Raw genomic sequence first — 26,615 nt, 5'->3', positions numbered from 1 at the left:
GTGGGGGCTCCAAATCTTCATCGCCTCTCATAACATTAATATTTTCCATATCATCACAATTTGCTTCCAGTTTACACAAAGACACTTTAGCCTGAACATTGTCAGGTTCCACAATTTCCAACCAGCAAGGACCTTTAATCTTTCTCTCTAGTAATAACATCTCCAATGATGATGTGTTAGCACCAAAAATATGTGAGAAAGTTAAGTATTTCTTGTTTGTGGGTGGTGGTGGTATTGATGCCTAAAATTAAAATAATTGCCTTTTATAAGGTGTATGACCCTGGCTACACACATTATACTAGCTGTGCCACCTGATTTCACTGATGGTATTATATATGCCATTAGCTTTCCTTAATTATCTAACACTGAAAGAATTTTTCAAATAACACCTGCACTTCCTGAGATTGCACATTGAAACAAACTCTTCAGCTTTATAATATTATCAGTCTATACTGATATTATACTGTATCTAACTACAATTATACTTCTAGAAGTAGTTAGATACAGTATACATTGTTTACCGATATTTAAAATGAAAATCCTTAGCATTCATGCCTGAATTTAATTGTTTATAGGAAACATGTATTTAATCCATTACTCTTTTTAGTCAGTACATGTATTTTATGAGCATAAAAAATCTATTTATCTAGGTATCTAAGTATATATCTATGGCCTGTCAGATTTTTCTAATATTATTTACCAACTTTTAGCCCGCAGCTTTGCACTTGCTTAGTTTTAAACATTTAAGCATAGATACAGAGTATGCGACTTAGTTTTATACTATGTAGTGATGCTACTTTGCAAAAAACAAACATACTTGTAGCCCTAGGCTAGAAGTATGTTTGTTTTTTGCATTTTTATCCAGATCCATATTGTTGATATTTAATATACTCACAGAATACTTCACTTCCAAATAATCACACTGAGCAGGAATATCTGGTATATTGAAACAGTAATTCTTTGTGATTTTTCTAGACTTAAATTCCTTAAGACCCAATTCCGATGCTACTGAAGTGTTAAATTCTTGATAAATATCCATAATGGTCACTTCTTCATCTGTTGGTTCTAAAGTTACTGGGTCTAGTTTCTATAAAAAAAAATCATTAAAATATTATAACATAAAATAAATAAAAAGCAATAGTTAGATTTAGCGATAGTTAGGTAGATATTTTGTTAAAAATGAAGGGTGTTATGCAAAAAATATTTTATACATTTCTAGGTAAACTAGCTGACCCGGCAAATGCTGTTCTGTCTTACTCTTATGATTTGAAAAATAGATGTTTGCCGACTCTCAGACTTATCTGATATGCTCACAAAATTTCATGACAATCAGTCCAGCCATTTTGGAGAGAGGGGAAATTCTTGTGTCACATTGTTAGTTACCATACTTAACATTGTGACATAAGAATTTTGTATATATATATTTATACACGCAACACACACAACCTTTGACACCCAAAGTACTTTTCTCATTCAATCAAATTGCACTATGAAATATTCCTGTAATATAAAGAATACTTACATATTCCCTAGGTAGCAAAAACATCTGCCTATTAATATTCTTCACAACCAAACAGCAGGACACACATCCTGCTTTCTTATTAGCTGGATTCACATACACTTTACCAAACAAGTATACTACTCCTGGCTTCACATACCTGTCCTCCCATGCATCTAACCAGTAGAATTTAAGGACCTCTTTACCATCTTTATTTGTCTGTAAAGGCAATTTTCCATCAGACTGTATAGAATTCACAACATGGTTATCACCCATTTGCTCATTCCAAGTAGTATGCAATGGTTTTAAATCTTTTTTCAGTTGTTTAGTGGGAAATATTTCAAAGTCTTCATTCATGAATTCTTCAGCTACATCTGTTATAGTATTGGCCGTGCTGGGGAGCTCTTCTTTTATCTCCTTGATTTCTACTGCTGCATCATTACTGAAATCATCCCCGAAATCAATGTCTTGTGTATTAAATTCTTCTATGTTCTGTGTTTGAGAATCTTCTAGTTCTTTTTTTATTTCCTTGTCTATTTTCCATGAGCTTTTTTTGGGAGCAGCATTGCCATTTTCTATCAGAGGTGGGCTTTTCATGTGTTCTTTCTAGAATGTTGAGAAATATGGTGATCATTATAATTACTCAGAAGTGGTAAACTTTAATAAAATGTTATTAACTTTAATTAAATGCTTAAGAAAAAACTTACAATTTTCTCTTGCTTTATAACAGGAGGTTCATCAAGAATTACAGTAGCAACAGATTTCTTAACAGATGATGATAGGGTTTTAAAGTAATTCTGAGCATCTGACTTAGCTGATTGTGTGTTAGCCTTAGGTGTAGCTAAGGGCTTTGGTTTTACAACTGCTGGACCACTACCATCCAGATCAGACATAATGTCAGACAGAATGTTGTCTTCTGATATCTTAACATCCTGTAAATAGAAAATTAAAGTATTATAGAACACAAGTTGCAATTTAAATTATTGTTGGTAGTATCAAGTTGGATTGGAAAGTTTTATTGGCCAAGAATATACAGCAATAATACCTTGAGAAACTTATACTTGGCATATTACTTAAAAGTTGCACAATAAAACAACTAAGATTTATTTTGATGTGCTGTATTGATGCCTTATTTAACATTAAATTTAATATTAATTTTCAATATTACTTTTATGTATTTCATGAGCTTAATAGTTTACCTCCTTCTTCTTAGCAGGCATAGCTCCTAAAAGGTTTCTAATGTTACCCTTCCCTGCAGTTGGAGCCACTCTGGCTTTTCTTTTAAGACCTCTTCCATTTTCTTTAGTGTCTGATGCAACATATGTGTCTTCGATTTCATCATCATCAAAGATTTCTCGTCCATCTTCCACATAACCAGTACCATCTAAAAATAATGTGATAGAATCTAAAGCTTGAATTATATATTATTTACCTGTCCTGCCATGCATCTAACCAGTAGAATTTAATTTAGTATTTCTACAAATAGTAAAAGTAGATAGAAATGACTTAAAAAACAGCAGAAATTTATCTATAGTCACCATCTTCGATCCAATCTTCTTCCTGCCTTTGCAACACACGTTCACTATACTCCCTCTCATCGACAGTGTCATACACGTTTTCAAGTTCGTCTACATCATATTTATGCTTTGATCCTTTATTTTTGAGGTTTTTCAACTTTTCAAAAGCTGACATTCGCCCATGCTTATCTACTTTCTGGCGTTTAGCTCTTTGCCCAGCTGTAAACAAAACGAAAACTTATTTACCAACAAACAATAACATACCTTCACTACGAATCTAATATTCTTCAACCTACCTAAGGAGTCTGCCATTTCAAAGAATTATGAGAACAAATTATTATTTATTAATGTAAAAATGCGAAATACATCTCAATTTAAATTTTACTAGTTTTTGTAAACCATACCACACATATTTGTCACTTTGACGTTTTAAATTGGCGCCAAATATTGACATTATTTTCTACGATTACCATGCCATTGTCTAGTGATTCCGTATTAATATACATTCTACTCTTTGCTAAACATAATAACCTAATTATATGTAGATCCAAGACATGATTTTCCATTTAGATTATATACCTTCATTTTAATTGTGCTATTAAAAATATTGAATATTTGCAGAAATCGTAGTAATGCTGAAAATATGCCTCCTAGGTAACTTGGTGAAGCTCTAGTTACATTTTAAATTTTATGCACTAAATGTTTAATCGATTGAAAAACAAAAAGACGTCCTTTGAACTTTTATTAATTTTACGTTAGATATTCTTAAAACAATCTTTATCTTTAATGTTGGCAGCGCTGGTTAAACAATATCGAACTCATGTCCCTTATTTTGGGCAGCTGGCTCAGCATTTGGCATTACGATTTCGCGCCAAAAAGTTTGTCAATGTGTCAAAGTTGGGATTTGTGTTTTAATTTCTGTGCTTACTAAATATTTTCTGTTTCTTTTGTGTTATTGGGTTCTAAGTTAAATAAATACCAAAAAATGGCTATGAGAGATTATGCAGCTGACAAAGGTGAACTTATTATAATTAACATTAAATACTGACATAAAAAAATAACAATTTTACTATAACTTGTATTTATTTTTCAGAGTCCTTTAAAAACTTTTTTATCGACTTTTGTCAAACCGATGATGAGGGCCATAAGTTTTTTAAATATTCTGAACAGCTAACCAAGGTAGCACATAGGGAGCAGGTATGTTTACATCACTTTAGGTTAAGTTAATACGATTTTCCAGTAGCAATTTTAACGTTTCCTGTTTTTTTTTATAGATAGCATTTGTAGTTGATTTGGATGATTTGCATGAAATGAATGAAGAACTTTGTGAAGCTGTAATCAAAAATACTAGGCGTTATACAAATATGGTTTCTGATGTAGTGTATGATATGCTACCAGATTATAAACAAAGAGAGGTAAGAATTATTGTCAGTAGAAATCACTTTCTGTTTTGGAGCAAATATTTATAAAATATTTCTTTAAGGTTGAAGCCAAAGATGCCCTGGATGTATATATAGAGCACAGAATTATGTTGGAATCAAGAAACCACAGAATTCCAGGTGAAATGAGGGATCCTAGAAATAGATACCCACCAGAGCTCATAAGACGATTGTAAGTTTATCTCCATAATATTCTATTAGATGATATAATTTTTACTGAATTTTCCTAGTTATCATTGTATATTCATGTCTATTTGGTGTCTAAAGTTTAGTGATTTTTTAAAATGTGTGTCTTAATTTCCAGTGAAGTATACTTTAAAGATTTATCTACATCAAAATCAGTACCAATCAGAGAAGTAAAAGCTGAACATATTGGCAAATTAGTCACAGTGAGAGGTATGATATAGTAAAGAGATAAAAATATTATTTTTACTGTTAACTTTACAATTTACTAACTATTTCATACAACACCCATGTAGACGAGAGAGATGCATAAATTATTATCAATATTATTATATTCTTTTAACCCTCACAATGAATAAAACACATTCTAGGTATTGTCACAAGGTGCACAGATGTTAAGCCTCTGCTCATAGTAGCGACATACTCATGCAGTGCTTGTGGAGCGGAGACATACCAGCCAGTAAGAGCGCTGCAATTCACTCCACCTCCAGCATGTACTGCTGATGAATGTCGGCTGAACAAAACTGCTGGACAACTTCATTTACAGACGAGAGGATCTAGGTTCCAGAAATTCCAGGAACTCAAAATTCAAGAGCATGTTAGTAATTTATGCAATAGATGTGGTACATAATTTATGTTGTGTATATTAATAATGTTTTTAAGAACCATTCTGTTTAATATAGTTGCTACTCAATCGTGTCATTTTGGATAAATGAAAATTTCATATTTATAAAAAAATGAGGATCAATAATTAAAAATAAAACTTTGATGGGGTTGTAGCCTATAGTCAAATATTATACTTATTTAAAAATCTATTATACATACTATATATACATACTTAATATGAAAAAAAAAAAATACAAAAACTTCCAAAAATTATATTGAATTTCTACTGAACATTATTAGTAATTTTTATTAGAAAATGCAAATTTTATTTTAGAAAACCTGATGAAATTACAATTAATTTGAATTGTGTTTTATGCATGTTTTATAATGTTGTTTTTTGAGAATGTTAAATAATTATTTGATGTTATTATTTCACCTGTATAAGTAAGTTATTTGAACTAATTTAATGTGTAAAGACTATATTTATCAACAATTGTATAACAATATGACATACAGTCAATGTAATATATGCTTGCTATTTTAGCCGATTCTGTATCTTTAATCTCAATATATTATATTTATTATTGATGCATTAAATAAATTAATTCTTATTATAGTCCGACCAAGTGCCAGTGGGTCACATTCCCCGCCAGCTATCTGTTTACTGCCGCGGCGAGACAACGAGACGCGCTCAGCCCGGCGACCACGTGGCGGTCACTGGTGTGTTCTTACCACTCTTGAATGCGGGATTCCGACAAATGGTGCAAGGGCTGCTGTCTGATACTTATCTGGAAGCACATGTGAGTTAATATGAAGGACATGAAAATAAATTGCAAACTATTGTGTGAAAGGACACTTGTCAGTAAGATTTGGTATATAGGTTATCATTTTTTTTTTTTGTGTTTGATTTCACGCGAGCAATATTTAGAAATTAAAAATTAAAAACGGGGAGGAGGTCTCCCCGTGACCACGCTCGCTGTAAAGTGTTCGAAACGTCGGGTTAATAATATAATGAATAAATCGCAATTAAAATCCTTTAAAAAGTTTTTAATTTCTAAATATAGGTTATCATTGTTTGGGAACAATGCTGTGATGCTCTTTTGTTATACCAACCAAAAAAGAAATATGAGGAATTATCATTTTTCAATTAAGTTTTGTTTAATACTTGCTCAGGAGAATATTTAACTTGTAGAAGGATGAAAAGAATCAGTAATCTAAGTCTGAATGATTTTTTAAATATATTTACTTTTAAAAATTACAAGGACTACCCAAAAATTACGGAAATGATACAGAATATATTTAAGTTAAAAGTAGAAAGCATAACTTTTTTCATATTTCCAATTCTTTTACTTTTTCTTACCTTTGACATTATTTCAAAATATTTTTCCATAGGCTGTAACTTGCTTAAACCAAAGTGATGAAAGTGAGCTAGCTGAAGCACTGACAGAGGAGGAATTAGCGGAGCTAGCAGAAGATGACCTATACTCTCGTATGGCCAGAAGCCTGGCCCCTGAGATTTATGGACATGAAGATGTTAAGAAAGCCTTGTTGCTGCTTTTAGTAGGGGGAGTAGATAGGTATGTATTCAGTTAATTTGTTTTATTGTTTTTTTTCATTATGAAAGTCAATTTATTTTTTCATAAACATTATTAATAATTTTATTTATTTTATATGCAATAATGTTTATAATATACTATGACTTTTTTTGATTTATAAAACTGTGCAGGAATATGTTTTAGCAGTGTAATAATGCTTGATTACAAAAATGGTAGATATATAATGGAAGTATTTAATAATGAAGTACCTTATTTATTTTGTATTTGTAATTTATATCTTTACTTCATAGGCGTCCCAATGGCATGAAGATTCGTGGTAACATAAATATCTGTTTGATGGGTGACCCTGGGGTGGCGAAGTCCCAGCTGCTCAATTACATCGACCGGTTGGCGCCGCGCTCGCAGTACACCACGGGCAGGGGCTCCTCTGGAGTCGGTCTTACTGCGGCTGTTATGAAGGTATTGAAGACACAAGTTTTATTTGATGTTGTGTTCTAGTTTTGTTTCCAGGAAATTTCCAATGTCCACCTTCCGAGGTTTTGATAAATATGATTGAAATTTTTATAATAGGTGAATTGGTTTTTATAATAGTTGTTAAAACTTACTTAAATTATTCTGTCCAACAAGCGGCATTGTCATTATAAATAAAAAAGTAATTGAAATGCCAACTAAAATTATAAATGTGGGAGTTATTCTGTCTGTCTACATGTACATACATTTATGAGAAAAAAAAACATAGGGATTTTATGAGTATTTTTACGTAATCAATGTATTAAATATATATATATATATATTTATTTATTTATTTATTTATATTTATATATATATATATATAATAATTTTACTACACATATTATTATTATAATAGTCCTCTATTGTACCCGAGGTTGTCTGGAAGAAATCGCTCTAAGCGATAAGACCGCCCATTGTGCCTAGATGTAAGTTTTATTTGTCTCCTTTCTTTGTCTTTAATGTTAATTAAGTGCACAATAAAGAATAAATAAATAAATAAATAAATAAATAAAAACTATAAGTTCCATACAGGCTTTTCCGCCGTGGGAATACAATATACCAATGGCGGGAAACTCTATACCGAATACAAGACTAATTTTATATCTTTATCTTCCAAAGGATCCATTCACTGGCGAGATGATGCTAGAAGGCGGCGCGTTAGTGCTCGCAGACCAAGGCGTGTGCTGCATTGACGAGTTCGACAAGATGGCGGAAACTGACCGTACAGCTATACACGAGGTCATGGAACAACAGACTATCAGTATAGCTAAGGTAATGTATAAATAAATTGCATCATTGTAAGTACCTTATTTTTGTAAGTGTGCAATAAAGAATCAATAATAAATTAACAAAACAAAGTAAAGAAGTTTGGCCTAATGAATTACGTTGCTAGAATACCTTGATTATGCGATTCTAGCTTAACGTTTATGGTTCTTTCTGTAATATATGTTTTCATTCAATTGTCTGTACCGGATTTTAGCCTCCTCAAAATTTAATTTTCACAACATATTTTTCTCCTAGGATGATATCAATAGCAGTCTCTTTAAATACAAATTGTTTAATTGGAATTTGGAAAACATTTCGTTAGGTGTTTTGAGATTATACAAAAATAACATCGATTAAGTATTAACTACTAGTTTACCAAATTTGATAATCAATATAAATGCCTTTGCAATCTGTAAAGTTTCATAAGAGCTCTATATATATATTCCCAACAAGCAATCACCAATTTTCGAAATTACGGTGTGTTTTATGACGTATTTTGTTCACTTAACACAATTATTTTTACGAAAATGCTAAACGTCCTACAAATTGTGAAAACTAAACCAACTTCGATACAATCGCTCGTTTTTTGAAGTCGGTTGATAATGTGTGGAGTAACTTGATATATAAAGGTTGTGCAATACCCAGGCGGGTATAATGACGTGTCTGAACGCGCGCGTGTCCATCCTGGCGGCGGCGAACCCGGCGTACGGCCGCTACAACCCCAAGCGCACCATCGAGCAGAACATACAGCTGCCCGCGGCGCTGCTCTCGCGCTTCGACCTGCTCTGGCTCATACAGGACAAGCCCAATAGGTAATACGCTATATCATACCTATCTTGTACAATGTGTATTTATTTGGTAGACATGAAAAAAAATCAATTGATTAAACTCGAAATTGAACTTGAAATTGGAACAATTTGCATAATTTTTAATTTTGCCATGTTTGTGGAAGTTATGCAAAGGTTTGAACAATGAAACATAATTAGTGTTGCCAATTAACGCATAACTTTTTTCGTGATTATTATCTTATTTATAAGTAAAGATAACCTAATGGACATCTGTTCCTGTATTTGAGTGTATATCTCATATTGAAGATCCACAAATATTTCTATCTATATATTTAATTTCTCACCTAATGTTTCAATGTTAATAATGATGGTTGTTATTCGTTAGGGACAAAGACCTGGAGCTGGCGAAGCACATCGCGTACGTGCACCAGCACTCGTCGCAGCCGCCGAGCGAGGTGCGCGCGCTCAGCATGCGGCTGGTGCGGCGCTACGTCGCGCTCACCCGCCGCAAGCAGCCCGCCGTGCCCACTCACCTCACTGACTATATCGTTTGTGAGTGTTCTCGCTTAGTGGGGTATACGTAGAGCTCGACGACTAGAGCGCATGTAGAGCTATACCTAAAGTAGAGCATCTAAAGCGCATCACCTAAAACGCGACACCTAGAGCGGTGTATATAGAGAACGGCACCTAGAGTAGAGCAGCGAGCGGTGAATATAGAGCTGTACACGTACAATGTAGTACCTAGAGTCAGAGTATATTATCCACATATTATTGGGCAGTGCCTATAAGATATACATAGCGCGTTTTAGTTTAAGCCTCTCTTTTATTTGCAGCAAAATATGTAGCTAACTCTATAGAGTTATGTTTTATGTTTTTTTTTGTATATTTAGAAGAAGACTTTTAAGCCACTTAATAGACATAATTTATATAATTATGTTTGTCACAGCGTCATACGTAGAGCTGCGTCGAGAGGCGCGCAACAGCCGCGACGTGACGTTCACGTCAGCGCGGAACCTGCTCGCCGTGCTGCGGCTCTCCACTGCGCTCGCCAGACTCAGGTAAATTACAAACGATATGTCTTAGCTTCCAGTTTCATATAATATGCATTATATAAGTTATAAATACTTTATGATATGGACTTCTTTTTAAAGGTTGTATCTAAATCATTTCAAAAATTAAAAATTACCTAATATGCACTGATTGCACTACTTAAAAATATATCGATCGAATTGAATATTGAGTGTATATGTATATTTACGCATCAGGTTATCGGATGTGGTTGAGAAGGAAGATGTGTCTGAAGCAATTCGCCTCGTCGATATGTCGAAACAGTCGCTGCAACACGTCGAAGAAAATGTTCAAAGGTACTTATTATTATTTGTTTGTATTTCTATATGCATATGTTTGAGAAGATATTGTACTAATACTATAAAATCAATATTATAGGGGTATAAGCGCAACAGACAGAATCTTCGCGGTGGTGCGCGAGCTGGCCGGCGGAGCCAGCACGGTGAAGATCGCTGACGTCATCGAGCGCTGTGTGGACAAGGGCTTTAAACCCGATCAGGTATATTTGTTTCTGACTTTTTAACGGGAATTTTACTCCAAGGAATATTGTGTTATTAAACACGTTAAACTGTCCGTACTTTTTAGTAGATTATGTTGACGCCTTTGCGTTCACGCTTATGCACTGGAGATCTGTCTTAGACATTTCGCCATTGTGTCATCTTAATTGAAATTGTCCAAAGACGGAGAACTGTTATTATTCTGTATAGTCTAATATATAAACAGATGACCTTGGTGGTTAGTGTGGATAAGTGATGGCGCTTGACGACACGACTCTGTCTTTTTCGCCTCAGTGAAATTAGTAATGCTTTAAGACGTTACTGTAATCCATGAGGGTTTCTTTACTAAATGTATAGTGTGGGGAAAAACAAATTTTGTATTATAGATTTGGGATTCAGCTAACTCAAACCCTTCCTTCCAGGTGGATGCGTGTATCGAAGAGTATGAAAATTTGAATGTATGGCAAGTGAATCAAGTGCGGACCAAAATTACGTTTATGTAACATTGATGTTTGATAAGATCTGTTTTGCCTATGTAGCTATAAGTTTTGTGAATGATCAATAAATGTTTTTTTTTTAATAAATACTGAAATTGTTTATTTTTTTTATAAATATCTGTGTATCTCTCCTATTATGTTTATGCAATAGGAATTATTTATAAAGCGCATAGAGGATTTCGATAGAAATATAATAAAGAGTTATTCCATATTTTGTTACAACTCCTTGTGCATTTATAGGATTAACTAATAAATTTTTTTAACTATACAATTTAACAAGTATTCTTATTACTTCGTTAATAATGTTGATGAACTACAAATAAAAAAGAACTGATCAGATTTATTATACTAAATGAGCATTCTGTTGTTCAACTTCATGAAATTGTTTATTGAGAAAAATAAAAAGACGAAAGGAAACACAAACAGGCGAAACAAACAGTAAAGAGTTAATTAGTAAGCGAGTGAGAAGTATAAATAAATTAAAGCGCGCTTGACAAGTGCTAAAGTTTTCATGTGGGTCGCGGAACGGGTCACGACTCTCGACCGAATTTCACATTCCGAATGTGTGGATATGTTGACATTAACTTAAACAATCGAATGCAGGAAATGCGCAAAAGGAATGACCTATTTTATATAAATGTTCACAGAATAATATTTTTCAAAGCAATGTTATAAAAAACGACGAGACGTTATATTAGTATGTATCTATAGTCAGTACCTATAGTTGCAATGCTAGCATCAAATAAATTAATTTATTTGAGAGTTCAGTGTTGGTTTAGAAATACGATGACTCGATTAACTACTGCAAGGACATCATGATTTTGGTAAAACGGTCCTCACGAAGCTAACCGTAATTGTCATTTAAATGATTGGAAAAGCAACATTAACTTCCAACTATCGTCTTAACTGATTTTCTTAAGTTTAAATACAACAATCTTTTAAAATAAAACTTTTTTTTAATAAAATGTTATAAAAGAAATATAAATTGGTAGTATTTGAGTCGGATAACTATTTAATCAAAACTTTGTTCGAAAGCGTTTAAAGAATTTTCTGCTTATCATAGGTGTAGATACCGAAAAGCTTTTCGCGTCTAAGCCCCAAGCTTGGGTTGAAATTGAAAAAGTTGAAAGGGGAAGTTGGTAAAGTAGACGCCTTTAATAAACGTCACAAGTTGTTTGTAGTTGTGGTTTTTGATTATTATTGTCAGGCACGGCCGTGGATTGTTGGAAGTAGAGGTTAATATTACAAATTTATGCAATATGAAACTGGAAAACTTGAGCATTAAACGTGTCCCGAATTTGACTTGCAACTGATGTGTGACTGATTATGTATAATAATTTGTGGTTTCCATCGGTATAAAACAATTCGAACTCTGTGAACGGAACGGAAGATACGTAATGGAAGAATAAGAAGAAGAAAAGAATTTCTAACATTAAGTAAGGACGGTGCACGCGGCCCGAGACTTTCTTCCTTATAAAACAATGTAAACTCGGAACGCTATTAGTTTATACTATAATCTGTATAATCCTACTTTTTTTATTTTCAAATTAATAACTACTTCTTTCTTGAAAACACGTCCTACAAGGAAATCTCATAACTCATAGAACACGCCAAAGAAGATATAATTCCTTTCTTCACGGCTAAGTTTTGGCAATGATTAATGTTAGCTTTAAAACTTTTTCTTGGCGTTCGATACTTACCTGTTCGGAAACTTTAGTTTTACGAACTAAAATTCTAGCTGTGTCAATAAACCTAAGTACCTATATAGGTAGTTATTTAATGGATAACGAGAATAGTTCAAGAAACCAATAGTATAATAAGTAAAAAGTAAAGCAATTTTTTGGATTGTAGCTCTTTAAGATTTTATACAACATCACGTTGTTATATTCTAAGTATAATATTTATAAATTAAAGACCGTGACGACGCTCGCTGTAAAGTGTTCGTAACGTCGAGTTAATAGTAAAATGAATAAATCGCGTTTAAAATTCATACAAGTTTTTAATTTCTAAACGTTAATATAATATATTGCGTTAAATCAAACACAAGAAAATACTAAGTATAATATTATTGATAGTTTGTTTAAGCCAACTTCATGTCTTCGAAAATATCTCATATTTTTTATCAAGTTATTATCCCTAATTAACATGCAAATTAAAATATTAAAACCCTATGTAACCCTGATCTATTTATCAGTTTCGGAGGCTGTATCACAGGATTGCTTTGTCGCCGGCGCTAACTGACACCTCTAAAAAAGGAACATAAAAAATAACATTGTTGCAGGTACCTCTATCCTTATTACTTGTGAGGAAGGTAGATTTTTGTGCATAAAGTGTTTGTGTTATGATGTTTTGTAGTTGTTTGAAGCAGGTTCTCGCGCCCCGACTACCGCCGGCGCTCGCACTTCGCATTCCTCACGAGTTACTCACACAGGTTTTGGGACGGAAGATTGTATCGGATCTGGGAGAGTTGCCCGGATAATTACCGGCATGACGTTCCACTGATTTGTGAACACCTTCTGTGAAATTGTTTCATTCGTCTACGTGATGTCTTGATAGCGCCGCGTTTATGACTTTTCTAATAATCCAAATATCTACCCACTGTATTGTCTTTTTGAAATTATGAAAAAAATACTTCTTTACATATTGTATATCAAGGAATAATATAGATAGATTAATATAGAGGCTTGGAGTAATACTGTAATTTTACATAAAACACATTTGCCATATAGAGACAATTCGTAATTACGAATTATTTAGTAATATTCAAATTAAGCACTATAAGTTTCTAATTACCATTTCGATGACTATCAAAGCTCATTCTGTTTTGCACATTAATTACAAGCAAAGCCATTCATTACAGCTATGGCACGGATTAATAATGTGACGTAGAAGCAGCTTAAGCATGAAATAGATTTTCATTGAGATACGATTTATCTTGTATTGGAATGCGAGTGCGGTGTATCAAAGCGATGCCGGCGGGCGTTTCGCGCTTCGCTCGCACCATTCAGGTGCTGCTTTAGATAGATAAGAGTTTATTTGAAAAGCTAGCTTTTTATGACATAAACGATCATTTAATTAATAATTCTGTTTTATAACTTTAACTTTCATATCTATTTTCAGAGTTAATTTGAGCGTTGATATTTTATAATAGTTTTAAAAAAAAAAGTTGTTGTTATTTCTATAGTTGTAAGTCAATGGGCGTACATGGCATCGCTACGTAATTTAGAAATATGTGAAAATCTTGTCAGCTTTAGGACAACTATATAATTTTTTGGTCTTTTAGCTAATAACAATTTCTTGGACTTTGTAAAAAGCTAATGCTTAGTCTGGGTCATACAATCGATACTGAAGTAGATTGTGAAATACCTCTTATCACTTTAAGCGTAGGTACTTGTCTGGAATAGTATGTGATTATTTAGGTAGTGAAATATACAGATATTCTGCTAGTTTACCTTGGAATGATATTTGAGAAATGTATCTTAAGTATTAGAGCAACTTGTAATATTTAGTTAAGGTAAATAGTAAATAATTTAAATAAACAAGCGGCATTTGAATAAACTAAGATCATCTAGATCGCAAGTAAACATACGAAATGCTTCAGAAATATTTCATACGTGAGATAAAAGGCATTTGGCAGACATCTTTTGCTGTGTGAATAATGTTTTACTCAGTAAATAAAACAAGCTTGAGGGCTGTTGAAATTGTAAACGTAACTGCGAATATGAATTTGAATATCCTTTGCGTAATTTGTATAATTTGAGGCGAGTCGGCTCACATCTTGTTATTTGTTATTTGAAATATGAAAGCCGTATAAGACACGAAATGTTTGATGAAATTCTGTGGAAGTTAATTTCATGTACAATTTAGGTATGTCTCATATTTTCCAATATAGAAACGTGGTTGTATTCGGAATGAATTCAAATTTTAAATATATACTATAAATATATGCAAATAAAAAATATTAATAATATACTAATCTATAAAAAAAATTGCAATGGTAGGGTTAGTCTAGTCTGTATATCCTAGTTAACCTACGTTTTAATCACAAACGTATTAAGTTATAACTACTAAATCGGAAATCGATTCTGTATGATGATTGCTGGGATTAGCACCACGACAGGCGACACGCCGTACAAGCTCTTGAATAAACATTGTTGACATAAAAGTATAGCGCCTTAGCTATGGCGAAGGTGTGTTTAATATAAAGAAGATATATAATTGTAGTATCTTAATTTATGAAATTAACGTAATAAAATTTTCGAAATATTATTGTCCTTCTTGTCACAAAATAAGTTAACGACCTGGTAATGATCATGTGATGTCGTGTGAAGGTTTTTTATCGAGCGTATAAAACGAGATATTATAAATTAGAATCATATCTCGCTAGTGACAGGCTTTGAAGGGGTGGGAACGCAACCGGCAGTGTTTGCTTGCCTAGACATTCTTTCAGACCACTACTGATAAAATTGTATATTTAAGTTGCATTATCTATTTATATAAACTTGAGCTCACTTGGTTATCGCATTCTTTCTATTTAATCTGGATATCTGATTTAGTGTCGAAATTAACACCGAATATCTTTTATGAAGATGATTTCCGCTCACACAAGATTTACCAATCAATAGAGGTTCGTATTTTCTGTAAAATTAAATTATTGTTTAATCAATCAGTCTATCTATGCCTTATTTAAAGGGTCTTCAATACGGGACTTACGTGTTATAGTTCAAGACGAATAAGTTTACTTATCTAAATTCTGATATGCACCGAAAAATTAGAGTCGAAACGTTGTTAAATAATTGAATAACACCTATAATACCTATAACCTCTAAAAACTATTTATAAACTCTCAATTATTTCATGAAAAGGGTTTGAAATTTTTCTGACTAAAGTAGACTTCGATGCTTTCGCAATATAAATGATTTATATATCGCATTGACAATAGATTCGTTTATTTCTCAACTGCTCGACAATGGCTCGCTTCCAATCGCATTCAGTAAATTGTTTTTATTTATGTTTATTGTCGTGTATCGACAGGAAAGTTTAATAATGATCGAAGATTTGAATCGCGTTTAATGTGCTTGAAATTTATATATTTTCAATGGTAATTTGCATTTTGGTTATTTTTATAAAACGATGATTCGATATTGAACTAGGCGTGTAGAAGAAACATTGTGGATGACGTAGCATCTACGAGTATAGCTGTAACTTTAAATATCTTTTTTTAATACCCACCACAAAAAAGGAGGGTTTTTAGTTTGACGTATGTCTGTCTATGCCTGTCTGTGGCATTTAAGCTCTTAAACGGATGAACCGATTTCGATGCGGATTTTTTAATTTAAAAGCCAGTTTCCTTGCAGTGGTTCTTAAATATGTTTGATGAAAATCAGTTAAAAATGGCGGCCACCATAAAACGTCGGATTGCAATCGGATTGACCGATAATACAAAATAGGGTCGGATTTGTCTCAATTATTACTCAATATTTATTAATTAATCTATAATCTTAGTTAAGTAGCGTTACAGAGCATTGTTGTGTAGAATACTCACAGGCTCTCCTTCAATATATATCTGCCTAAGTCATATCTTAAACTAATAACCGAACGTCAAACTCTTGTAGAAAAATATGGTCTTAAATTATGACTATTCAGATATACTATGAACACAAATACACTCCCTAAATTACCTATTTTCTGTTATAATATATGTTATATCTCATAAATTTACCACCTACTAAACGTTAAATCGTTGATAACCATTAAATTTTACCTTTTACCGGTCTTTATTAATTACACGGCAATTGTGTTAGTGTATCCGACTGGGCAAATGATGATGTTGCACTATCTGATCGTTAATATGTACATATTTTAGGTATAAACAACGCGTCGGCTGTTTCGGACCCCTGAAGTCTAAGAGCCAAGTACCAATTTCTCTTATTCGTTCTCAACAAACGATGTATTGTAATAACACAGTAATTTGAACAGTATTATTTATGTATTTTTAGGGATTGAATAATAATATATTAAAGCACATAAATATATAAAAAATCTGCTATAAAACACAGTAAGCAGGGCAGCCATATCCGTCATAGAGTAGTTCAGATTATTTGAAACAAAATGCATTCAATATTTCAAACAATGGCTTCCAAATGAGTGCGCATCTCTTAGATGATTTTATTTGTAAAGAATTTTTACGGTTGTTGGCATTGTGTTCGCTTGTTTTTATGCGGGTTTTTGTGTGCTTTGCGTAAATTCTCGTGTGTCGACAAGATGCGACACGCCTAGGCTGATACACTAACTGAATTATATTTATTTACAGGTAAAAAAATAGTTTATGTTCACGACGAAACAGTTTTAAGTGTACTTCGGCTGGAAAAGTTATAGTTGAATATGTTTTTAAATAATGTTGCAATATTAAACGATGTGTATCCCTTTACTCAATATATACCAGTATTGTAGAAAATATTGTGTGAATTGTAACCATGAAATATTTCTTTAGAGTTAAATTATTTTGTGGCCTGTGCTGTAAATAGGAGAAACGAGGAACATGACCTCTCTCTATTGTTTTTATACTAATGACTTTGATAGTAAGAACAATTTAAAAGGAAACGTATATTTCGAATTTAAGAATACACATCAGATGGAAGAAGTCTCACCCAATGCAGAAATTTTTTGAGAAATAAATACACCATTAGTCACACCAAATATAAATCATTTCACAACTGAGTGGTGCTTAATAGTATTCGCTTACAAAAAGTATATTTAAATGAAATTCCAAAGGCATGCGCAAGCGCATCGCACAATAGACATAAACGCGCGCGCAACTGTCAGCCATGGAGAGGACGGTGACTTACAATTCATGCTATTTCCTGCCATTGCAAGACGAGAACCGACAGAAAAAAGTCTAGTTACATTAAAGAGAGACATTAAATTCAATAATTCTGACGATGTTTAAAAAAGTCGCTATTATTAAATGTTTTGAGTATTATAAGATATCACTCGGATAAACCATATGTAAGAAAACAATTATAAATAGCGATAGCAGCTGTTATCCACCTGCATATATCATAATGTTAATGGTTCTCAAAACAAGTTACCGCCAAAGTAGGCCCTACAATGTCATTGTGCGCAATATATTCATACAAAGGTGAGGTGGCGCCTTCCGTTAGACACCGAAGTTCGGCTTAACGCGAAATATTTGTCAATAATAAATGAGACGTCCCTTTTATTACCACTAACATTCATAACCGGTGTGCAGTTTGGAGCAGTATAAATACGTTTTTGAGTTATAAGAGATAGCGTTATTGCTATAGCTTCTTTAAAATTAAATTTGTGTTAGATTCGTACACAAGTAGGCATTATTTGTACATATGAGATCAATTTTGTTTTGTGAAGAAAAATGTTTGGACATAAAATCCAACATGAGACTTGATGTAAATACGAACTATTTATTACTTTCAATGGATCCAAGAGCAAGGGATTTTTACCCGGATCATTCATTTTCGTTCAAACTCTTGCGAATTATACAAATGTTAGCCTTCATGTATGGAAGAAAGCGTATTGGTGCAAATATGAGTGACCGAAAAAATCTCATTAAAGCATACACAAAAACAATCAATTTTAATTGAAAATATATCTAAGTTTAGTCAAATTGTTAAAAAATAATCTATATAAAGATATATTTAGGTAATTATGTGTCAAAGACAATCACTTGCACATTGTATGTTTACAACGTCAGCGCTTTATTCATCAACTTTTCACTTTTCGCTATTATCGTTTGACTTAGAGAGAGCAATAGAGGCTGCCGCTCTTATGCCCATAGTAACAAAAGCATCACGGCGGGCGGCGAGGTGTCGGGACTCAATGAAACCTACCTGGATTATCTATCGGGTGATAAATTATAAATATGGCATTTGAACGGCATTTATCATCGGAATGGGTCATTTCTGCTTCTTTATACCTTAAAATATTTTGTGCGCGATTGTTTTATGTGACTTGAATAAAATTGAGGTTAGTCTGTGTGAAGTGGCTCGTTAAATAATTTTAATGCCTTTTGTGTCACGAACGTGAGATTTCTTGCAACGTTTCACGGGTGACCTCTTTGTAATAAAAACAATATTGACACAATACACAATAGCTGAAATAAATATTGTTATTAAAATAGCGAATTATACCACAATCTACTTGGAATATTTATATTGAGTAATACTTTTGTAATTGCCATTTATGCAATTATCATCCCCGCATTTGAAACAAATCTTACTATAAATATTTGAACATTATACAAACAAAGGACTGTAAGAGTCAGCATTCCGTGACTACGTGATTTAATTCACGGTGTACCAAGTATTAGCTATGTCTGGAAGTCTGGCTAGACGCTCTTCCGTTCGGGGTGAACGTGAAAATGCAACGTGAGTACACGAAGGTCACATGTAACGTGTGTTTTAAAACTGTTCGAGGAATATAAGAATGCTTTGATTCAACTGTTGTTAGCCGGAATGTAGCGCGATACCAAATCCATGGTTACAGGGTTCTATTCTTTATTTGAAATAATTTTATTATTATTTAGATTATTTTATTTTTAAATGACATATGACCCGATAATTATGTAAATTTGTAATAGTTTTTAAGGTGAATGTTATGTACGTATACATTCAATAAATTACATAATTTATCTTTAATAGCGTTGAACAGGACTTACACATTTTGCATACAAGTTTTATACAATTAGTATATAAGTGGTATAAGAATAACAATTAACTGCAATTACAAAATGTCGTACGTTAAGGCTTTATTTTAATAAAGTCGTGTGTCTCGTGGAGCAGACTCAAATGGTTCGATAGCAGTGCGCGCGCAACGCTGCGGTATACACTTGTCTGCCGCCGAGGTGCTTGCTCACACTGCACAGACCTTTATAATACACTTTATTCAAACACATCTATTACCTAATTATATATTTATTATAATGACTTCACAATAAAAACTGTAAAGCAGAAGGTAGCTTTCAAAAGCAAATGTTGCAATTCAAAATAATAATTCAACTAGATTATTTGCTGAGTTTGCTATACAATATCAAAAGTTTCATGTTATTCCAAGCATACTTGCTAAAAGCGGAGCGGCGAAGTGAATATATAATGTGCACGAAACTTTCAAGTCCAAGGAACTGGAGTCACGGCGTATAAAAGGTTCTAAAGTTGACTTTGAAATATAAAAGTAAAAAAGTCGAAAGATTTAAAATTGCTAAAAGTGCTCCGGACAGCTCATAGCTACTTCCAGTTATTTTATTTCTGTTCCTAATTTATAACGATGCGATCTGCAGTTGGGGCCGGTCGTCACACGCAGCTCGCGGCCAGTTAGGGAATGCGCACCGATGTGGGTGCACGCGCTCTCGTCTCCGGAACTACGTTGATTTCGTGTGTGTTTCGTATTCTATGACTATACCGTGTACCTGTGACCATGAGGTGTTTAGTGCTTGTTTGTATTGCGGCGTGTGTGAGTACTGCTTCGGCGGCGGCGGCGTCTTGTCTCGCTGAAGACTTCTTCAAGAAACATAATATATCAGCTGATGACAGTCATGAGCCAGGTGCGAATCTTGTAAACACCACGATTTCACGAAACTTCAGTCTGGTTTTCTTGACTGAACTACGTGCTTTAATGTGTTATATCGATTTCGATAAATACTAAAACTGTTAAAAAAAAGTTCATGTTCAGTGGCAAAAGCTCTAAAATGAATAAATATAGCTTTCATTTAATTTTATTTAGTTGTATGTATACACTACCAGTGTATTAAGGATACATGTTATTAGGTATTGTATCATGTAGAGTTTCTTGATGTTCGTTATCATGAGAAATTTTTCTTTACTAGTTTTCCGCCCGCGGCTTTGCTTTCGAAAACTAGGGGGAAGATAGTCGGTCTAGGGATTTTCCGATTCCGTGGGGTTTCTGGAATAAAAATCCAATTCTTTCTCGGGTTTCCAACTATCTCTGTACAATTTCATCCAAAACAGTTTAGCGATTTAGATATGAAGAGGACACATGCAGAAATAGTTATCTTCTCATTTGTAATATTACTAGGGATAATCTATATTTCAAAGAGACTCCCTCAAATAAAAATAATAGCTGATAAGCTCTCAACTCAATTACATCTCCGTCGGGAAACATTCTTCTATCACTAAGTATAAAATTAGTTTTACTCGTTCGAAATAATTTATATATTAACTTATTTACCATCCCAAGAAAATATTAAGTAAAAAAAGTGAACCAGAAAACAATAGCATCAAACGTGTTCTTTTTAATTCCTCGTATTCTAGGATGGGATAAATGAACTTAAAATGCTTTAAACATTATGACTGAATATTAGGCTTAAAGTTGTCGGTTTCTCCATTTTTAAAGTAGTGTATTATCCATATTATTTATGTTCTTTGATGCTTAAAAATTAATACAACAAGGTTTATGTAGATATTAAGTAGGTACTATAGCGTATACGCAAAATGATGAATATGATAAATATGTGTATTTTTATGTATATAATATGAATATTTATATAACGTAATGCAATAAGACATTAAACAAAATAACAGGATAATGCATATAACAGATATGATATGTTAATTAATAATAAGCATTAATTTATATATATAACAGTATACATCCAAAAATATTTTAGTTTGTATATAATCTGATATATATAATAATTTTTTTAAAGGTAACAGTTGGAAATATAAAGACAAAGCACATTAGTACCGACATTGGGTGTCCATTTTATTAAATGTCCAAAAAAGGATTGATTCTTTATTCTACTACGTAAATTTTAAGACCAATTTGTATTAAAGTTTTATACATAATCTGTCATAATTATAATAGAGTTTCTTATTTAACTTTAATTTGAAATACTGAGAGCAGATAAGATTAACATTGACCCCAAGAGAATTAAATGATTTGGACCCTCCGGATGTAGTATTTGTAGGTCGATTTGCACCGAATTATACTCGTGTAAAGCAGAAATAAAATTTGTCTTAATATTTTATCAATGAGCAGTCTGAGTCAAACACAAGAATATGAATATTGATAGCTCCTTGATCTTAAGAACTAATTTATGTATGCAGACACTTCGTATTTCTTATTTTCACACTATAAACTGCATTCAAGCGAACTCGAATGGTGATAAATGGTATCGATAGTTTATTATTATAAAATTTGTTTGTTTTTTCATTATCGTTATGTGTCTTTAACCTCATAATAAGTTAACCTTAACGTTTTATTAAAAAACATTTAAAGTTTATTTATTATTTACCCAATACAAAAGGGTCATGTAGATTTAAAACAATTATTAATTAAACTTTCTTATCACCGTATGCTACGGCGTTATCATTTTTCGTCTTCTTAGAATTTAAATATAATTTAAAATGAACTAGATTGGCTTTTTAATACTTTTGGCAGCTCGGTTAAAATCGGGTGTTTGTTGATTTAGCATTTGCTTAATAATAATGAAGTGTCCAGTTGTTATGAGTTATGATGTAATCTTATACTATACAATGAATAAAAACAAATGAATGATCTAATAGCATAACAGTGTGACCGCAACGTATCGCATGTGAGGTTCAATTGTGGCAATGACAAACAGGATTACAATACTTAGTGTAATCATCTATTGTGTGGACAATGATCCACTGTACTTTGCGATAAAATCTTGTTCGGACGCAGCAAAATGTAATTTTGACATATGAATACCTACATGTTGAGATCGTGTTTCTTGGTTTGCAAATCTGATTTGAATCCGCTGAGGCCATACGTTTTATCATGTGTGTACCAGCATTAATTTGTTGATTTGTTTGGATAAATCTATTGAGCTTGATTGATTTGGACATGATTTGGAAACATCGAATATGGTATCGGTAATAAACGTGTGAGAAAGCTAAAACCAGATGTAGATTCGAATTACACTATAAATTTGAAGTTATCCCTTATCACACGTATACTAAATATACGAGTACTCTTTGATGATTATACACAGAAAAATGGTTTCGAGGAATTTCGCAACTTGTTGACCAACGTTATAATAGAAATACCTATTGAACAAGGTTTTTTTTTGGTGATTGTATTTATTTACATAGACGTGCCATCTTTTATTATTCTTTATAAGGATTTCCTCGTCTATTTTCCGTTTTAATCCTTACTACTAGACTATCCTGTAAAAATCTTCGTATACATTGTAAATGTATATCTAAATGGAGTTAATAATTTACTAGTTTACTGCACTCACGTTCCGTAACGTTGAATTAGTTTGCATTGGATATCGTGTAAGCATCGTGTAAGCTAGTCAGCTTGGCGCTAATACCTACCTCGCGTGCATAAACACAGACACGGGGCAATTTTTTTATTTACTCCCTTTGTTTTAGCTATGGCTGACTTTGAACGGATTGCGAAATACGGTTTTGTTCTTATTTGACGCTATTTGCGTTTACTTTGTTTACTGTTTTTGGCAAAACGTGCAATGTATGAGTGTATTTAAGTTTTTAGGGTTTCATTTCATTTTTTTGCGTTTACCGTAAAAATAGAGTACCAAAACCAATGTATCTCTTACAATCAATGTACACTTTTTACAATCAACTAGTTGTTACCCGCAGCTCGTGTGCTCAAAGTCAACTTAAATGTAACCAATACCAAGCCTCTCTAGCCTTATTTAAATATCCCCAAACATAAAAATGATACCCTTGAATTGTTCCTTGGCGGCGTGAAAGACAGACAAACAAATAAATAAAAAAAATGTAGTTATACTTCACTAAAGAAATAAGCTGTAAGATTAATACGAAACTATCACGACAACAAAAAATAAATGTCCAAATTATAGAGCAATTATATTCACAGTACTAAAATACGTGCAATTATCGAGTTACGAGCTAGACGATACAGTAGTTTAAGTAATCAACGGTTAGACGCGGACAAGTGCTACACTCTGTTTGATAAGATTATTAGTTTAATAACAGTGTAACTGTACTATTATTAGTCTCGTTCTGAGGTACGGAGTAAACAAACCGCGATATGTGTTAAATCAGCTGTAGCTATTTGACACATGGCCGTGAACTTTGACACTGCGCATGAATGGAACAATCATATCGCATTAAATGTTTTACTGAACATGCATTAATACTTCGATGTATGTTCGCGTTCGCATTTACGATTCATTGTTCCTTCGATACATGAGCGTGCGATGCGAAAATAGAGCATTCGAATCAATTTGGTTTGTAAACGGTACTTACGGGGTTATGAAAAATTATGAGTGCGAGACGGAACCGCTAGGGTGGCGGCAGAGCGGGGTGAATGGCGGACGGTAGGCTTTGTTGGTCGTGCTGACATTCCTCGCCTGGGAACCGGGAACGACCGCCCCGCGCCTCCCCGCGCCCCGCACATTCCTGCCTCTCTCACTTTCATTGTTCCTGTCGGCGTGGTAGGTCGCCGCTCCTACAAATAATGGAACCAGTTGTTTAAGTGGGGAGGACTTGTTCGCGTTCCAATAAACACGCTGGCCGCATCCTTAAATGACATTTAGGGAAAACGAGGCAATTGGAATTATCGATATAAATATCCAAGACCCCAGACCGTAAATTGGCTGACGTCAATCGCAATAGGATAAATGTTTTCGCCGTAAAATGTACTTAAAGTCCTATAGACAGATAATGTATGTTATTATGTAGCTGGACGAACATTTAAAGACAATTAGAATTCACGAAGCGCTGTTTAATTTCGGAAGACCCTCTTTTTATTAAACACTAATCACATGGTTGACAGATTGGTAATAGAGGTCCCGATCGAAGGTGCACCTGCTCCGTTATACTAATGAAATTACCCCCAATGTTAGAAGGTTGGGAAAGTTGTAGTCATTAATGCAAGTGTTAGGTAAAAATGTCGTTAAAATGCGGTTAAAAATCGAGTAAATAAATGATAGATATTACGAATCAGGCGAACATTCTATCCAGTAGAACATTCTATTCACTTGCCCTTTCAATATTTTTCAATTCGCGTTAAGCGTTCATAAGATTCCATAATGATATTCGGGGGTATTATTTTCACAAATCGAAATTTGATAATTTGGGATTGGTTTCATTGAAATATCGAATCGAGTTTGATTCATATCCATGTTTGGAATGCCATTGTGCGCACCGCCGTACCTGCGCGCAGGTATATTATTGTGTATGCATTTTGACAATCGCCTTGAACTCGCAAAGTTATCGCCAAGGTGGCATTGTTGTCTTATCTGTAACTGTTAGTTTTGAACGTTTTTTCTATTTGTTTTCGAGGATTAGTTGACCGGTGACGGATATTACTTTTGGGTATTTATGTAAATTGTGATTGTTTTTTTTTCGGTTGTACGGTTTCCAAAAGGTGTATAATTTAGGTTTTCCTTTTTGTTATAAATTACAACAAAAGAAAAGATTAAGTTCAATTTAGACTTTAAAGCACTACTTTAACAGAAAAAGTTCGCTGTTATTTAAGCTAATTACAAATTGAGTTCTACGTATAACGCTTGATACAAATTTCAGTTTAAAAAAAGGTTAAGTTATTAAAAACAAACTAATATCACTTCATAACTCTGCAGAATGAAAACGTGCCCATACGAATGAAATTCCACTAAAGCACATACGTACATTCGTTTTGCGATTCACACCAAAATGCTTTAAATGAAGAGTATACTTCGTCAAGGAGTGATGAAAGTCCGAATAAATTGGAAGCATTTTCGTAGTCGGAACGGCACGTAGCAAGCCGTGCTGTGTTTGCGTAATGCCTATCTAGAATATAGATAAATGAAGCTGTTTGAATTATGCTTTTTATTCTAGTATTTATAATTTTAACATTTACTCACTGAAATCTAATACAAATGTATTTTACGTTGCATGGAGTTGGAGAGAGTTTTATTGAATAGTTTATAATTTTTATTTACAAAAATTTATTTTTGCATACACTTGGTTGTTTATATATATAAAATACATTTATTATTACGCACAGCAATAGGTAGACATTTATTAAATGTAGTTATATTAACATTTAAATTGATCAAATTCTATTTTAACTCATTTCACGTTACACAAGCTTTCAATAATTTCAATAACAAAACTTTATGAAAGATAAGCTAATTTTTTCCGTTGATATTAACGGCTCACGTTACTGATAGAAGAGCGGCTAAAACAAATTGGAATAAAAAAATATGTTAACGAAAATTTTATTGTAACGGAAGTTTTAATATCTTAGGGGAGTGCCCTTATTGTTTTTTTTATGTCTTTCATACATTTAGGGGTCCTGAGTAGTTGATGAGGTGCTTAAGATCAAGGATTATTGAGTTGTTCAATGCAGCACTTAAGTGCATACAAATTTTTAGGAAGCGGGGGAGCTTTGATGGAATGAGTTAATTAGTTTACTTTAATTTAAACATAAATAGGTTTCTTTTAAAGTAAATGTTATTACGAAATTTATCTTCGCAAGTTTATTAGAAAACCGTTTATTTATTAATAAATGTTTTTACTATTTTTATGCTTCGGTATCGTTATTTTATCACTAATCTGTTGAATAACATAAATTTGAAAAGTAAAAATAAAATTGCAATCAAATACACTTTTAGAATAAAACTGGCTCTTCCTATTTAAAATTTTGTATACATTATACATTTATTAACATAGTATTGTAAGATCAACATAGAAAA

General features: G+C 33.0%; 2 protein-coding genes and 1 long non-coding RNA gene across 3 annotated transcripts in view; 2 read left to right on the top strand and 1 right to left on the bottom strand.

Moving 5' to 3' along the window:
* Window positions 1-3,431, bottom strand: part of LOC119830581 (DNA polymerase alpha catalytic subunit-like) — a 4,884-nt gene extending 1,453 nt beyond the window's left edge. Inside the window, exons 1-7 of the mRNA XM_038353650.1 lie at window positions 3,312-3,431; window positions 3,037-3,234; window positions 2,698-2,882; window positions 2,206-2,430; window positions 1,523-2,104; window positions 896-1,087; window positions 9-241 (exon numbers count right to left, since the gene is read on the bottom strand). Coding sequence (XP_038209578.1) covers window positions 9-241; window positions 896-1,087; window positions 1,523-2,104; window positions 2,206-2,430; window positions 2,698-2,882; window positions 3,037-3,234; window positions 3,312-3,327 — 1,631 coding nt within the window. The 5' untranslated portion in view covers window positions 3,328-3,431. The remainder of the gene's footprint in view (window positions 1-8; window positions 242-895; window positions 1,088-1,522; window positions 2,105-2,205; window positions 2,431-2,697; window positions 2,883-3,036; window positions 3,235-3,311) is intronic.
* Window positions 3,432-3,880: 449 nt separating this feature from the next.
* Window positions 3,881-11,016, top strand: LOC119830319 (DNA replication licensing factor Mcm7-like). The gene is made up of 16 exons (XM_038353289.1): window positions 3,881-4,031; window positions 4,109-4,212; window positions 4,290-4,430; window positions 4,499-4,626; window positions 4,759-4,850; window positions 5,009-5,235; window positions 5,861-6,043; window positions 6,636-6,820; window positions 7,090-7,258; window positions 7,931-8,083; window positions 8,723-8,889; window positions 9,251-9,417; window positions 9,812-9,923; window positions 10,131-10,229; window positions 10,312-10,432; window positions 10,853-11,016. The coding sequence occupies exons 1-16, from the start codon at window positions 4,001-4,003 to the stop codon at window positions 10,931-10,933; spliced, it is 2,160 nt and encodes a 719-aa protein (XP_038209217.1). The 5' UTR covers window positions 3,881-4,000; the 3' UTR covers window positions 10,934-11,016.
* Window positions 11,017-20,211: 9,195 nt separating this feature from the next.
* Window positions 20,212-26,615, top strand: part of LOC119830189 — a 16,900-nt gene continuing 10,496 nt past the window's right edge. Inside the window, exon 1 of the long non-coding RNA XR_005287834.1 lies at window positions 20,212-20,504. This is a non-coding gene — a long non-coding RNA (uncharacterized LOC119830189). The remainder of the gene's footprint in view (window positions 20,505-26,615) is intronic.

This window comes from Zerene cesonia, chromosome 11 (genome assembly GCF_012273895.1).
Source record: "Zerene cesonia ecotype Mississippi chromosome 11, Zerene_cesonia_1.1, whole genome shotgun sequence".
Lineage (NCBI taxonomy): Eukaryota > Metazoa > Arthropoda > Insecta > Lepidoptera > Pieridae > Zerene > Zerene cesonia.
This window is presented reverse-complemented; position numbering and strand designations above follow the sequence as displayed.